The sequence below is a fragment of the Archocentrus centrarchus genome, chromosome 8 (genome assembly GCF_007364275.1).
Source record: "Archocentrus centrarchus isolate MPI-CPG fArcCen1 chromosome 8, fArcCen1, whole genome shotgun sequence".
NCBI lineage: Eukaryota > Metazoa > Chordata > Actinopteri > Cichliformes > Cichlidae > Archocentrus > Archocentrus centrarchus.
Window position 1 is genome coordinate 18,841,746 of NC_044353.1, and position 16,523 is coordinate 18,858,268.

General features: G+C 40.5%; 1 protein-coding gene across 1 annotated transcript; it reads right to left on the reverse strand.

The window, feature by feature from the left end:
* Positions 1-219: 219 nt before the first annotated feature.
* Positions 220-11,914, reverse strand: samd9l (sterile alpha motif domain containing 9 like). The gene is made up of 4 exons (XM_030735925.1): positions 11,618-11,914; positions 11,113-11,208; positions 7,788-7,849; positions 220-6,030 (listed from the first exon to the last, which is right to left on the reverse strand). Exons 3-4 carry the CDS (start codon positions 7,789-7,791, stop codon positions 1,430-1,432), a joined length of 4,605 nt encoding a protein of 1,534 aa, XP_030591785.1. The 5' UTR covers positions 7,792-7,849; positions 11,113-11,208; positions 11,618-11,914; the 3' UTR covers positions 220-1,429.
* Between the last annotated feature and the right edge of the window lie 4,609 nt (positions 11,915-16,523).

Consider the following 16,523-nt stretch of genomic DNA (forward strand, 5'->3'; position numbering starts at 1 on the left):
AGGAACTACTGCCCATGTTGCTATATTAAATATTAAATAAATATTGAAACACTGCTCTTTTTGAAATACGAGGCGTGTCAGAAAAATTCCAGGACTGGTGTCACAAAAGATATATTTCAAATTCAAAAGTTTTTCCCTGCTAAGTTCCTTCAAATTCACAATTTCTTAAAATAAAAAGATGCACACCAATTTTCTTTGATTTCATGAGTTTTATTTCAAGAATAGGTTTTTGAAATATTTGAGTAAAGTTCATGTCTATACAACCATTTTCTCAAATATTTTCCATGCATATCAATACATCCATTCCATTGGGGCTGTACATAGCATTGCCTTTTAGTTCCCAATATATTATTCTGATACAATTATCATGAAACACATTTCTAAACAGTTAACACATAATTATGCTGTACCTCAATTGTCTTGGAAAATACTAAAAATTTGTGTAACAAGCTTTTGATACAACTGTGCATTACAGATAACATGTTCAGGATGAGGTTCTGAATGGTCACACTGAAATCAAGTCATACATTCAGCCCCACACTCCTTTTAGTGTTTTTGTTTAATATAAAAATGCCAAATATGAACCAGCGGATAGCATATACATATACACATGGTCACTATAGATTTATATACATTTTGAGGTCAAGTGTGAACAGTAGTCTATCTGGATGTAAACTGGATGTAAAATCAGTACTTTTCAAGTTTGATTAACAGTAGAAATGTACACAAAATACACTAAACTAATATAAGGCTTGTGTGATTTGAAATCATACTTATACACAAAATACAGAGAGTAGGAGTACAAGGTAAAAATGGGACTAAGACAGAGATACTTAATAAAAGAGATACACGCACATCCAAAAAATTAACCTGGGTGCTGGATCCAAGCAAAACTCAATGAAAAAGGAGAAGGTCCGCACACCAAAAAGCTCCTTGAGAAATTTTAATCCATCAGTATTTAAAAGTAGTAACGTTTCGGGCTGGAATGTGGGTGGAGTCTGAAGAAGGGCATTCCAGCCCGAAACGTTACTACTTTTAAATACTGATGGACTAAGGCAGAGATACCCACATAAGCTTGATAAGCAATTGATGCATAAAGAATATGGCCAGATGGCATAGCTTCATATATAAACAAAAACTGTGGTTAATCACTTTTATCACTTATTTATTTGACACTTTAGGTATATTTTTGAGTACCTTTTATACAAATATAATCATATCACTTAATTATTTTAGACTTTTACAAGTATGGCAGGTATTGCCGTAGTGACACAATAACATAAGGCTTGCTTGATTTGAAATTACATTTGTAATTTTTTTTTTTTTTTTTTCAAGGTGCTTATCTTGTATTTGAGCTGTTGTAATGCGCAAATTTCCCCATCGTGGGATCATTAAAGTCTTATCAGAAAGTTGACAGCCATTGTTCACACTATTTTTTCACAAGGATGTTGCAGGCAACAGGGCCTCTGAAGGTGAATCCCAGGTAGAAGGTGATGTTTTCATTACTATGAGGCACTGAAGGTACATAAAGAGGCAGGATATTGAATTTCTTTTTCTTAGGACCTTCAAGGTACACCACACGATCTTCAGTCCACCCAGAAACACGTTTCAGCATTGTGGCAATCTCTGTGATCTTCCACGCCTCACCACTAAACCATTTCATGCGTTTCTCAGAGACTGAGAACCACTTGGTGAATCTTTCAAACTTTTTCTTATGGACAAACTTGTCCAACCCATGTGCACTGCCCAGAAAAAAATGGGTGTAGAGCCTTCTCTTCCGCTGAGGAATGTCTTTCATCTTGGTCCAGTAGCCTTTTTCCAGGTGTTCAACAGCTGATTGCACAATTTCATATTTGGTTTCTTTCTCATGCTCTGTGTCATCATCCTCTGGCCAGAATAGCAAGGTAAGCAAAAACAGTGCACTTGGCAAACATTTCCTTTTATCAGATGGGAACTGGCGACAAAGTGCTTGTAGAGCTCTCAGAGGAGCCACTTTTTGATTTTGTGGTGACAGGCAGTTCAGAGAAATGTGGGCCGCTATGTAATTGACAATGTCCTTTTGACCAAATTTTGCATCTAATGGCTTGCTAGGGTAGAGAGAGAGGATGCGCTCTAGAAGTTTTACTGCATCCCTCTGATCAATTAGCTTGGACAGAATTGATGTTATGTTGCCACCACCAAGATGATAGATGACCATGCGTTTTTGGAAAGGAGTAAGATTAGATGGGTTTGCTTTCCCCTGCTTTAGGATTGCAGTACAATACGCTTCGCTGAAGTACTTTCCATATTCAGAGGATTTTTTTGCCAGCCATGTCAGTGGATGGCTTATCTTCTCCTCAGGGCTTTCAGATGTCTCTTCTTCATCTGCACCAATGTCTGTCTGGAAGTAACTCAGGTCCTCTGAAATCCATTCCAAGGCATCTTGCATTGCCTTGTGAAGTTTTTTCAAACGGTCATGTAAAGGTTCCCAAGCATCTTCAACTTCCTCGGGGATGTAGTCTGTTAACAGGTACTTCATACATTCTGCATGGCCATTGGATTTGTCTGCAAACACGTGCAGCGAAGAGATCAGTTTGAGCAGGCTGCACCCGACCTCAACTTCACCAAAAAACCCTGAACTGTTAACATTTTCCATCTCAGCATCAGCTGCTCTCTCACATTCATGAAAACACTCGAGGGCTTTCAGGGCGGTTTCCACAGCATCTGCTGTATTTTGGGGGGTCTTTGGTATGTTTTCAATTGCTTTACATTTTGCTTGGAACCATTTCCTATAAACCTGCCCCTTTGTGTCAAGTATGTAGGAGTTGTTGGGCAGTTGTTTAGCTGCTGTCTCTGCCCAGTGTTTGGCCTCTTCAAACTTTTCATAAGTATAATGAAGACGAGCAAGTTGTTGTGCAAAGAATGGATCATTATGGAAACGCTGGAATGCTTCTGTGAGCAACTCAATTGCTTTGTCTGGGCTTTTCTCATTTCCACACACATGTTCAATGAAAGGAGAGAAACGGCTGTCATATTTGTCTCCTTTGCTTATTCTGGAGCGCCGGATGAAAAGTTGTCTCAAAAATGTGTGATACTCATCCCTGCCAAATCTATGCTCAAAGAGCACATCCTCACGGAGCAAATCCATTGCCAAACTGCTTTGGGTCTGTTGGGGTCCCAGAAGTTGCTGAAGAATTTCTTTTGCAACAAGTGGGTGGATGATTCTGATTGATTCAATGTGCGTCTTGTCATCTCGAAGGTGCAAGAAGACTAGTTTAGCTTGATCACTGAGGGATCTCTCAAACTCGTTTTGGCGAAACCTCTCCAAGTGAATCCTTAAGGCAAGCAGAGCTTCACAGTGGGACTGAGAGATGAAAGAGTTTTGAACATATGTGTTCAGCAATGCTACATAGTGAATGAGTCGAGTGACAACAGAGCGATGGTCAATGTCTTGGAGCAGATGTTTCACAAACTGATGAACATAATCCTCACTGAATCCTTCGCTCATCAGAACAAATGTCAGAATGAAGTTAGGCTCATATCGTTCCTCGAGTGCCTGTCGTTTTCCAGCAAGTTTTCTCTTCTCCTGATCAGACAGTTTATGGGTGACAGACACATTCTGTAAAGGAGACTCCTTGCATTTTTTCTCTGGATCATGGGAACGTCTGCAGCTGAGCAAAATGAAACATAGAGTGCCACACTGGATTTGTTTAACGTTAACTGCAACCTCTAGTTCGTTTCTGAGATCATCTAGATATTCTTTGTCTGTGTCTTCAATGAGGAGCAGCACTGGAAGACACCTCTGTGCATCCTTTTCTTCATATTCTCTTAGGTCAACTGCATGTTGGGCAACAACAGCAACTGAGTATGAAGGCTTCACAACTGCACACCTTACACTTTTTCTGTTGTTCCACAGCACTTGTCTTGCCACAGTGCTTCCGCCACTTCCCGGGTGATGGTAGATGTTTATGATATTCACTGGAGTTTGGTCTGCATTGTATTTCAAGGCATCATTGAGAAGCTTGGAAGCATCATGATAAGCATCTCTTTCAATGACCTCCTCAACAAATTTGTTCTGAGCAAGCCAGAAATTCAACCAAGTCACTCTCCCACCACGGTAGAACTGCTTTTCAATGTTTTCTTTCTCCTCATTGATGAAGTCTTTGCTTGTTTCATCACAATGATTGACTGTCAGAATTTCCAGTGAGTACATCTTTTCCTCAACATGTGTTTCAAGAAGACACGTCCCTTTCACAAAGACTGGCAAATGTTTGATGGCACACACTTTCACGGGTTGTACATGTTGCAGAGTTGCATTAATGTGACTCATTTTCATCCCAACAACACTGGAATTGTTTACAGCTTCTTTCCCACATGAACCCTCTGCAAAGCTTTGCCACTTATGGAAGTTTTCCTCTGATTCACAGATGCAGATGATGTCTTCATGACCTTCCATGTCTGTGAAAAACTCATTGAAGGTGTGCAAGAGTGGTTTCTCAACTGGTGATGCTAACAGAAATATGACCTGGAATGTGCCTTTTGGCAAGACCTGCTTACAGATCAAAGACACAGACTCTCGCAGGAAAGTCATTTTTGTCCTGATCCACGTCATTTCGTCACATGGAGTTTCATTTCCTTTGAAGTCAGTGCGACCATTGCAAAAGATCCAACTAGTTTGGTCGAACAAATACAGGTAGCTTGTGAATTCTCTGATGCTTGTGCCAGCAGGTATTCTGTAGCTTTGCAGAAAATGCATGTTTGCAGCACGATGTTGGAGGTATCTACTGCAAAGACCTGATATCTTTGAGTCCGGGTCAAAGTCAAACACGCAGAATATGTTCATGTTAAGCAGCCAGTCGATACTGGAAAGGTCATCAGGCTTGAATTTGTTTGTGACCAGTATGAACCATTTTTCCTTTTCAATGAATTTCTTACCACTTGTCATCAACATGGTGAGTTTACGTCCGAGGTCTTGACACATCTCTGGAGCAAAGAGGAACTGATTTTTTTCTGCTTCTTCTCTCTGAGCATCACGATCTTTGACTCTCTGATAAAAGTCACTTAGGTCTTTGTCACTCACTGGCTCCGTTTTTGAACCCACTCTTCGCAAAAACATCTCTTTCTCAAACTCCACTTTGTTGGTTGCTTCTTTGAAGTTTGGTAGACGGACTGCATACACTTTGCCCTTAACAATACGTATTGATGGCACAATGTCAGTCTCTATCACATACTTCTTTTCTGTCCCTTGTTGATCCATAACCTCAATGAACCTTGGTGGTCGCACACACTGGCGTACGTGCTCGTTGTCAGAGGAGAAACTCTTTTCAATGTAATCCAAAGCATCAACGTAAATATCCTTGTCTGTTACAGGAACACCAATTATCTCACCGTGCACATATCCTGCATCCTCCTTGCTGTCCATCACACCAAAGTGTATTGTACCATTCGATCTGACATTCATACAACCGGTTGCAAATTTAAGAACCTCTTTGGCAAATTTAGCTTGGAGTCTTGTGCGATCCAATGTAGTAGCTACAGCCAATGACTTGAATTCGTGGCATGGTGAAATCAGATTGAAAGCACCTGATTCAGGCTGCAGGATTCTGTGTTTTACATATAAGAAATCAATCCCTTCCTGATCGAATGGCCGTGGTTTGCAGTCTTCCTTTGAGGTCCACACGCATTGTTCCTGAGCTGTTTGTCTCCCCTCAAAGACATCCTGATCTCTCTCTGCAGTTTGTGCTGGAATGCCTTCACTTGCTGCTGGAAGACACTGAACTGCTTTTTTGGTAGTTTTTTTCTTCTTTTGACATTTTTGCTGGGAGTTGATAAGCTCATCTCTTTTCTGAATAATCAAATGAGCAGGCCCTAACTTCATGCAGATTTTTGTTTTTAAAAAGTCTTCATTCAGTTCAAGTAAGATTTGTCCATCTACTTCTTCTTCAAAGAGCTTTTCTATGTACTGTTCCTTCACTGCAATCGATCTCAGCCAGGTGCTTACTTGAGATTCAGTCCACTCAGAAACATTGGGTGATTGCTGAGGTATGTCAGCTGTGAGAGGACAAAAAAAGTAAGATCTGATTATACACAAAAGCATGAGTTAAACACACATAGTATGAGACATTTGTGAGAATTTATTCAAATTCCATTTTGCTTCTGAGTTTAAACTTCCTTACTCTATTAAAATTGTTTTTCTTAAAGAGAGATGGAAATTGGCGTTGGGCTGTGCAATTAATTGAATTTTGATTTTTGGCTCCAAAGATCACAATGTATTCAACAACAAAAAAGATTATTAAAATGATGTCACGCTACGCTCTGCAACTATACTCTTGCTTCTGCATTGGGTCTTTGCGGGGATTAAGCCATAACCGGAACCCACCCCTGAATTCAATTCAGTAACCTATGGCATAACCTGACGTTTTTTGTTTTTGTTTTGTTTTTGGCGTAACCTGATGTGCTTTTTGAATTTATTAGTGAGAGAATAACAATAATCCTCTCAATATAGGGAATAATAATTATAGCATCAATATAAGGGCTTACAAACATCAGCAAATTTTTCTGATCCTTTAATATATTATTTTACTTTTTTAAAGTGTTTCGGGTGTCTTCCTTCACAAAAAACCTGTTTACCTGAAATGACCCTACCAGTATTCTCTCCGTAGGTGTACTGGCACCGCACCGCACGCTGATCCGTCACCAAAAGCCCCAGAAACCGATTTAACTTACGTCCCTACCAATGTTAATGCTAAACCTTTTGAAAACATGTACAGGATCTGTCACTTTGTTGTGGCAGTCACAGAAATGTGACCAAATGTATTTGGTCTAAATGTTTTGGTCCTGTTTCTTATTATTAGTCATGATAACTGACATTACCTTTCTATTTATTTATTGTTTAATTTATAATGTATTTATATTGCAATTTTATATTCTATATTTTATTTTCAATTTAGTATTTTAAGAGATTGTAGAACTGCACAATATTTCAAGGGATTGACTTCTCTTTAAGTGCAAAAAATGCAGTATACCAAAATAATTGTGATTGATTTATTTTTTTTTTTCTTTTTCCATAATCAAGCAGCATGTGGCTAGAGCCTAGAAAAGTTTTACAGCCTCCTCCTGAATAAATAGATCTGTCAATATGCTTCTCACCCACCATATTGACAGCTGAAGTAACAGTGGACTGACAGCCTACCCATGCAGCAAAAGACTCCAGGGAGGATCCAGTCCAGAGTCAGTTTGCTATCTGGGTATGCTTACTACCAATGAACGGCCGCCAGACTTATTGATTATTATTCATATATGTTACAAAGTGTGTACAATAAATTTTTTCTTTATATACAGACAGTAGTAGAAACACAAGAGCTGCCATGTCCGTTACGGAGTTCATTCTAAATGTAATGTTTGTGATCTCTTGGCTGTCTAAGGGGCTCGACACACGGGGAACGACGCCGCTCCCTCTCCATTCATTCCTTATGGAACTTGTGCGAAGCGATTGTCACCTCATCGCACAAGTTCCATAAGAAATGAATGGAGAGGGAGCAACGTTGCTCCCCGTGTTGTCGAGCCCCTAACATATTTGTCCAACAGCAGCCACCATAGTTAGGATTTAGCTAATAACTAGGATTTTCTAGTATTTTTTTGTGTCTGTGTGTGTGTATCCTTATTATATATTGTTGATAAAGCCAACATGGAATGTTTTACCACTTTAGAATCAGAACAAAACATATTAAAATACAGCTAGTCTCCATGAGACCAGAAGGTACAATATATGCAAAAAAAAGATCTCATAATAAAAAACCTTCACTCACCCATGATTTCCTTTTTCCTTCTGTTACCTTATCAGCATTAGTTTTTACCTATCACCTTCCATCTGCAAAAAAAAAAGACACCATCACATTAAATCTTTTATTTTGCTGGGTCATTTATGTTGTCTAATTTTATTGTGAAACATTCAAACTGGACTACTCTTTTTATTTCCTGGTACAGTTATTGTACCAAGAGCCAGTCTCCTGAATCACATGCAAAACACTGTAAAATCTTACATTCAGAATTACACAAAAAAATTATTCAAGAATATAGCTGCTTAATACAGGATCTGAAGCAGAACACTAGAAAAAGCAACTCAAGACAGTGCTGTTTGTGTAATCTGTTACCAGACACTATTGTATACTAAAATTAGATTAACTCCAGCTGTGTGAGTAGTTGCATGTTAACCTTCATCCAACCAACATATTTTACACACATGGACTACCAACGGGGCTCCCTGGTGTTAACCTTTTCTGTGCACAGCTCTCAGACCATGGTCAGAGAGCACAGGGCAGATTTCCTTTTCTCCAGGGCCGAGTTCCTTGGGGTTAACTCCCTTTTCTGGCAGTGGAAGCAGCAAACAGAACACCGCTGTTTGTTAGAGCTGCGGGCTTTATTTTATAGTCACACAACACTGTACAAAGTGCACCTTTATCACACTTTTCTCCTAGCATCTGAACTCCCCGCTTGTTCACTCTGGCTCTTGGCTGCCCTCCCGCACACGTCACCCTGCCCAGTCTCGCTCTCTCTCTCTTAAAGGGGCCACACCATTCTTATAGCACTGGGCTCCCTATGAATAATTTACTGTAAGAAGCAATCATAAGAGCAAAATAACAAAAAATATTTCATCCATCCGTTCTCTTCCGCTTATCCGGGGCCGGGTCGCGGGGGCAGGAGCCTAAGCAGGGGTCCCTCCAGCTCATCTGGAGGGAGGCCTCAGACTTAGAGCTGCTGATTATCATGCTGGCCGCTTCACACTCGGCTGTGAACCGTTCCACTGTGAGCTGGAGGCCACCACCTGATGAAGCCAACAGGACCGCATCATCTACAAAGAGCAGAGATGAGACTCTGAGGCCACCAAGAAAGAAGCCGTCTGCCACCTGGCTACGCCTAGAAATTCTGTCCATAAAATTATGAACAGAATCGGTGACAAAGTGACATATTTCATCTCAAAGCATTATTATATAATTGTCATCTAAAGAAAACATGTTATATTGTTTGCAAAGTTACAGTTAATTTGTGTATTCTGTCAAGCAAAAATCTGCACTTGTCTTTAATAGAACTTGCAGCTTTAGTTTTCAGTAATTTCAAGTAAACATCACTTGTGTTACATTTATATGATGAAACCAATAATTTTGACCCTAATACAAAATAACTGAAATAAAAAAACACAAGCAGGCAGCCCAGAGACATAATCTCTAGAGTGTCCTAGGTTTACCCCAGGGCCTCCTCCTGTTAGAACATGCCTGACATACCTCAGGAGGCATCCTGGTCAGGTTTCCGAACCATCTTAACTGGCTCCTTTCAATGGCTCCTCTCACCTCACTAATGAACAAGACCTCAAGAAACTCCTCCACTTGGGGCAGCAACTCATTCCTGACTCAGGAGTGGGCACTCCACCCTTTTCCAACCAAGAACCATGGCTGCAGACTTGGAGGTGTTAATTCTGATCCCAAACACTTCACACTCAGCTGCAGACAGCCCCAGTGCAAGATGGAGGAAACCAAGAGCTTTAGCACTTCCTCCATGTAAAGGTTAGCTACAATGGGTGACACTGGGGAGCCCATGGTACATCCATGCTTCTGTCTGTAGAATCCATTGTTGTATTTCAGATATGTTGTGGTAAGGCAGAGGTCTAACAGTGTGCAAATCTGATCTGGGGTAAAGCTGGTTCTGTTTTGTAAACAGTTGTCTTCCTGTAGTTGTTTTCTGATGGTCTCCACTGACTCAGTTGTGGGCATGCAAGTGAAAAGTGAAACTGTTGGAATTGTTGTATGTAACTTTATTTTGGTTGCTATGAATTATCATAGCTTCTGTTTTTATAAGTTGATGATTTGTTTTATGTTATATTGTTGTTCCTATGGCAGGCCGTTTTAACATAAAATCCGATTCACCACACTTGCATTCCAGATATCTGAAATTGATTTATGACTAGACGTATTAGTAAATTGAGATATCTCTAATTGTATTTTGACTAGACAAAATACCTATTTGAGATATCTCTAATTACATTCTGACTAGTTGAAATGACGTCAGATTTACCATTCATTTGTATGGCGGCTTCAATTCAAGATATCTTGAATGAATTACTATCTGAAACTCACATTTCAGATATCTACAATTAAATTATGACTAGTCATAAAGTTAATTCAAGATATCTTGTTTTTTATTCTGACTAGTCATAATTCTAATTAAAGATATCTTAAATGACACCATATTTCAAGATATCTTAAATGTATTTTTAGATAGGCGATAAATAGTTTTGACTAGTGCATATTAAATTCTAGATATCTTGAAAGCAAATAATGACTCGGCAAAACTAAATTAGAGATATCTAGAACTGTAATTTTGACTAGTCAAAATGCCTTTTAAAATATCTCAAAATGAATTACAGATATCTTGAATTAGACGGCTTTTCTATTTAAGATTAAATTAACATTCTGACTAGTCAGAATGACGTTTGAGATATCTTGAATTACGGAGCATTTTGGCGGAGTGTTTATGAGACAGTTTGTTAAAACGGCCTGCCAAAAAATCAGAGATTCTGTGCATATTTCTGAAGCAGTCTTTAAGTACACGATTCTCGCGCTCTCCGCATATCCCATACTGAGGAGCTCTTTCTATATTGTTGCATTTTATTACAATTTTGTCCATAACAGCCAGCGGCATTGCAGCCACCTGAAATTCTACACAGGCAATTGTTTGGACAGCTCAGTACAGCACAAGGGGGCCTTCATGCAATTGTTAAATTCAGATATCTAAAACGTAATTTCGACTAGTCATAATTACGTTTGAGATATCTTAAATTGTAATTACGGATGTGTGACCCGTCAAATGACGAATCCAGTAACGTCATTTGAGATATCTTGAAAGGAATTTTGACTCGTCAAAATGTAATTGAAGATATCTTGAATTATTGTTCTTACTAGTCAGAATGTAATTGCGGATATCTTAAATTACCATTCTGGATAGTCAAAATGCAGTTTTGGATATCTGAAATGTAATTACGGATAGTCAAACTGATTTTATGTTAAAACGGCCTGCCATATTGTTCCTTTTATCTTGATGGACACACACACACACACACACACACAAGTGTAAACATACGTGATTTAATCATGTGAGCGAGTGAAATAAAACTGCTGTCCCTCGGAGATCTTTTCCTCTTTGTTCGGAGGGAGCTCAGAGGACGGTTTCCCCTTGCTGCAAGTAAAAATAAGAGTTGCGTGCTTTGTTCCATGTTTTATAAAATGATCTGAACCTATCAGAAACCACATCAAAGGACACACTGGTTTCATCTGGATTCATTGCAAGATTACGAACGACACCCCCACTTCAGTTCTCTTCACCTTTTGGTTTGAGAACTGAAGAAGCTTTTTGGATGAGACGTGAAACGTCTTCAAGAAAATTCCACCTTTTCTTCCCCATAACAAGGCTACACAATAGGAAGTCACACCAAACTAGTTAAATATATTATAATCATATTGTAGTACATTAAGAGGATCACTTCAAACTCCCTGTGGAGATTGTTATACAGGAGAAGACGTGAGTTCATATTACAACTAAGGCAAAAACCATTAAATCTACAAAAGGTGGAAAGCGATTATCTTACCTTGGAGAAACACAGACGGAAAACAGTCCCTGCAGGCGTACAAAGAAAGAAGAGCTGCTTGAGATTCAAGCCTGCTCTGTAATGGCGTTTCCAGGCTGTGCTCCAAACACTTTAGTATGCTCAGTTTCGTTTGTGCAGAAAGGCGAGCCGAACCCCTGCAGCGGACAGCCCACAGTCAGTTGAACACTATGTGATAGCAGGAGGAGTCAAAAAAACAATGTCATAAATGAATCAAACAATATAAAATGCATGACACAACAACAATTTAATGTTTAGGGCAACAAGTATGTTCTGGCTTTTGTAAGTTATAAGTTACACCGTGTGCAGTTTTTGTAAAATTGCCCTAGAACTCCCTCCAGTGGTTGTTTTGTAGCATTGTTTGTGGTTACAAAAATACAGGAAGTAGACAGATTCAAGATGGCGGAATGTAATGCCGAATGTTCGTGAATTAGGCTAATATCAATCGTGAAACGTTGTTGTTTTGGACAAGATCTGTTCTTTTACGATGGTCGAAAGTGGACAATGGTCAGAGGCCATTCTTCAATAAAGCAACAAAGAAAACGGAAAGAGAAGTTTCTTTATTGGAGCATCGTTATCTGGCTGTCTAGCTGGTGAAAACAGGAAACTCAAAAGCGAGGACAGCACAGTAAAAGAACATCAGCGCAGCAGGCAACAACCACAAGGAGATATATAGCGCAGCAACCATGAGTCTACAGTCAGGTAAAGCAGAGAACATGGAGAACAAGGACAATGCAAGCAACACAGACACACGCTGTAAGTCTGCACGCTCACATTCATCCAAACGTTCATCGACAAGTTCTGCAGCATTAAAAGCACGAGCAAAAGTGGAGGCTGCACGTGCACAACTGGCTTATTCGGAAAAGGAGGCAGCCATAATGAAGCAGAAAACTGAACTTGAGGCTAATTTGCATATTTTGAGTTCTCAGAAGGCTGTTGCGACTGCAGAAGCAGAAGTTGCAGTTTATGAAGAGGAGGAGGGACTCTCAAAAATTGAACAGGACTATCCATTAGTGGGACCATCCACCAGCCCGGAACAGCGTACTGCAGAGTATGTACAAAAACACTCAGATATTTGTGTTGAAGGATTCACATTGCAAGTAGATCCTCTCGCCTGTCACAAGGCTGCACGTGAACAATGTGAAAAGGCCATGAATGCAGAAATAGATTATCACAGCTCACACAGTGCAGAAGAGAATAAGGTTAAAGTGGAGCACCTAGCACAACACAGAGAAAGACTGAGTCCACCCAAACTGTATCCATTTGGCACTCCTCAAGCAGCTATAGAGACACAGGGTGTACAGGAGATTGCGAAGTACCTCACACGGAGGGAAATGTTAAGTACAGGACTTTTGCAGTTTGACGACCAGCCAAAGAACTACTGGACTTGGAAGGCATCATTTCAAAATGCTATTAAAGACTTGCATGTTACAGCCCAAGAAGAGCTAGATTTAATAGTCAAATGGCTTGGAGCTGAGTCTGGTCAGCAGGCACAGAGAATCCGCTCAGTCCACGTCTTTAATCCAACTGCAGCACTGGAGCTTGTGTGGCAAAGACTCGAGGAGTGTTATGGTTCTCCTGAAGTAGTGGAAAATGCACTGTTAAAAAAGACTGAACAGTTTCCCAAACTCAACAACAGAGAGAACGCAAAGTTAAGAGAGCTGGGTGACATTCTGCAGGAAATTGAATGTGCAAAAGATGGAGGATACCTACCAGGCCTCTCATATTTGGACACGGCTCGTGGAGTCAATCCCATCGTGGAGAAGTTGCCCTATGGACTACAGGAAAAATGGATTGCAACAGGGGCAAAGTACAAAGAAGAACACAAAGTTACCTTTCCCCCTTTCAGTGTCTTTTCGGGGTTTGTAAGACAACAAGCCAAAATAAAAAATGACCCAAGTTTTGTCATCACACCTCCTGCCAACGCAAGCATCAAAAAAGAGAAAAGCTTCAAAGGCAACAACAGGCAAGTGATTAGTGTACACAAAACAGATACCAGTTCAGCTCAAACTAGTTACAGTAAACCTATAGAAAGCCCTGATAAGCTTTGTCCTATACATAAGAAACCTCATCCACTTAAGAAGTGCAAAAGTTTCAGAGCGAAACCCATAGATGAGCGCAAGTCCTTTTTAAAAGAGAACAGAATCTGTTTTAAATGCTGTGGCTCTACTCAGCATCTAGCAAGGGACTGCAGTGTGCAAATAAAGTGTATGGACTGTGGCAGCGACAGACATTTAGCAGCGCTACATCCAGGTCCACCTCTTGCACCAGCTGAAAGCTCTGAAGCTGAGAAAGAGAATGGCGGGGAGAGGCAAACTAGTGAAAGCGTCTCAGTCGTTTCTAAATGCACAGAAGTGTGTGGCGATGTAGACATCCCATATTCATGTTCAAAAATAAGTCCTGTATTGGTCTATCCAGATGGGAAAAGAGAACAGGCAAGGAAGATGTACGCAGTGCTTGACGAACAAAGTAACAAGTCACTAGCTAAGTCTCAGTTTTTTGAGCTTTTTAAGATTAAGACACACTCAGACACTTACAAGCTCAGGACATGCTCAGGACTGTCAGATAACGTTGGCAGAACAGCATTAAACTTTATGATTGAGTCAATAGATGGTAGAGTAAAGCTCCCACTCCCAAACCTGATTGAGTGTGACATGATTCCGGATGACAGAAGAGAGATTCCATCTCCACAAGTTGCTATGAAGTTCCCACACTTACAGAAGATAGCTGAGAAAGTGCCACCTGTGGAAAAACGAGTACCTATTCTTTTGCTCTTGGGGAGAGACATTATACAAGTCCATAAAGTCAGAGCGAGAATCAATGGGCCATATGGTGCACCCTATGCACAGCGATTAGACTTAGGCTGGGTTATAGTTGGGGAAGCTTGCATGGGGAAGACGCATAAACCGCTTAATGTGAATGTGCTCAAAACACATGTTCTTCAGAATGGACGTGCTTCTTACCTCTGCCCATGCCCTAACATGTTTCAAATCAAACAGTCAAGTGGTTGCAACTACCAGCTTAACACCATACCTGCCCCCCAAAAGGACAGTGAAAACATGAATAACATTCAGCTGGGAGAAACAGTGTTTAATAGGACAAAAGATGATGACAAACCAGCACTGTCAGCAGAGGATAAAAACTTTATTGACATTATGGAAAAGGAAGTGTATCAAAATGAGAGGAATAGCTGGGTGGCACCTTTGCCGTTCCGCTCTCCTAGACCAGAGCTTCCAAGTAACAGAGAGCAAGCACTCAAACGCCTCCAGTCCCTCAGAAAAACACTGGACAGGAACCCCAGGATGAAAAGACAATACACAGAGTTTATCCAAAACATGCTGGACAATGACCACGCAGAGGTCGCTCCACCTTTGGACTCAGACAAAGAACACTGGTACTTACCATCCTTTGGTGTGTACCACCCACAAAAACCTGACCAACTGAGAGTAGTTTTTGACTCAAGTGCAGAGTTCGAAGGACTGTCCCTTAACAAAGTCTTATTAAGTGGACCCGACCTAAACAACACTTTACTAGGTGTCCTTATGCGTTTTAGAAAAGAGCCTGTAGCATTTTCAGCTGATGTGCAACAAATGTTTTATTGTTTTGAAGTGAGAGAAGATCATAGGGATTATTTGAGATTCCTTTGGTATGAGAATAATGATACTAGCAAAGGCATTTGTGACTACAGAATGAAGGTTCATGTCTTTGGGAACAGTCCGTCCCCAGCTGTGGCTATTTACTGTATGAGGCGTGCTGCAGTCGAGGGAGAAGAAGAGTATGGACATGAGGCAAAGCAATTCATAATGAGACATTTTTATGTTGATGACGGCCTTGCATCCACAGCAACAGGAGAAGAAGCTGTTGAGATACTCACGAATGCACAAAACATGCTGGCTCAGTCAAATATAAAGCTACACAAAATAGCTTGTAATGACCACAAGGTAGTGGAAGCATTCCCTGCTGTTGCAAGAGCCAAGGATCTAAAAGACCTGGATTTGAAGCTGGACAACATACCCCTGCAAAGGAGCTTGGGGGTGCTGTGGAATCTTAAAAGTGACTGTTTTACTTTTCATGTAACCACTGAGCAAAAGCCATTCACTAGGAGAGGTGTCTTGGCCATCGTTAACAGTTTATATGACCCACTAGGTTTTGTTTCACCCATCACAATGCAGGGAAAAGCTCTTCTTCGTGACCTATCCACAGAGCAGAAGGATTGGGATGAACCACTTCCCGCAGAAAGAGAAGATGGATGGAATAAATGGAGAAATTCACTGAAAGATCTTGAGCAGCTACAAATACCAAGGGCTTACCTACCGTTCTCTCAGGCCGCTGCTGTGAAGAAAGAATTGTGCATATTTTCAGATGCCTCAACCATGGCCATAGGAGCAGTAGCCTATCTAAGAGCTCTAGATAGCAAAGGTCAGTTGCACACAGGGTTCATCATGGGCAAGTCCAAAGTAGCCCCCCAACCAGCTCATACTGTTCCTAGATTGGAGTTATGTGCAGCAGTTTTAGCTGTGGAGATGTACGAACTCATTAAAGATGAGATGGACATTGAAGTAAACACTATCAGATTTTTCACAGATAGCAAAATCGTCCTTGGTTACATACATAACAACACAAAGAGATTCTACACTTACGTGGCTAACCGAGTGATTAGAATCAGGAAGACCACACATCCAACACAGTGGTTTCACATATCCACTAGTGACAATCCGGCAGACATAGCCACTAGACCAATTGCAGCTTCCACATTAGCTTCCACAAACTGGTTTAGTGGTCTTTCTTTTTTGGCACAACATGACATAGAGCCATCACATTGTGATAGTTTTACTCTCATCAACCCTGACGCAGATGCAGAGATCAGACCTGATGTAAAAACCCTCGT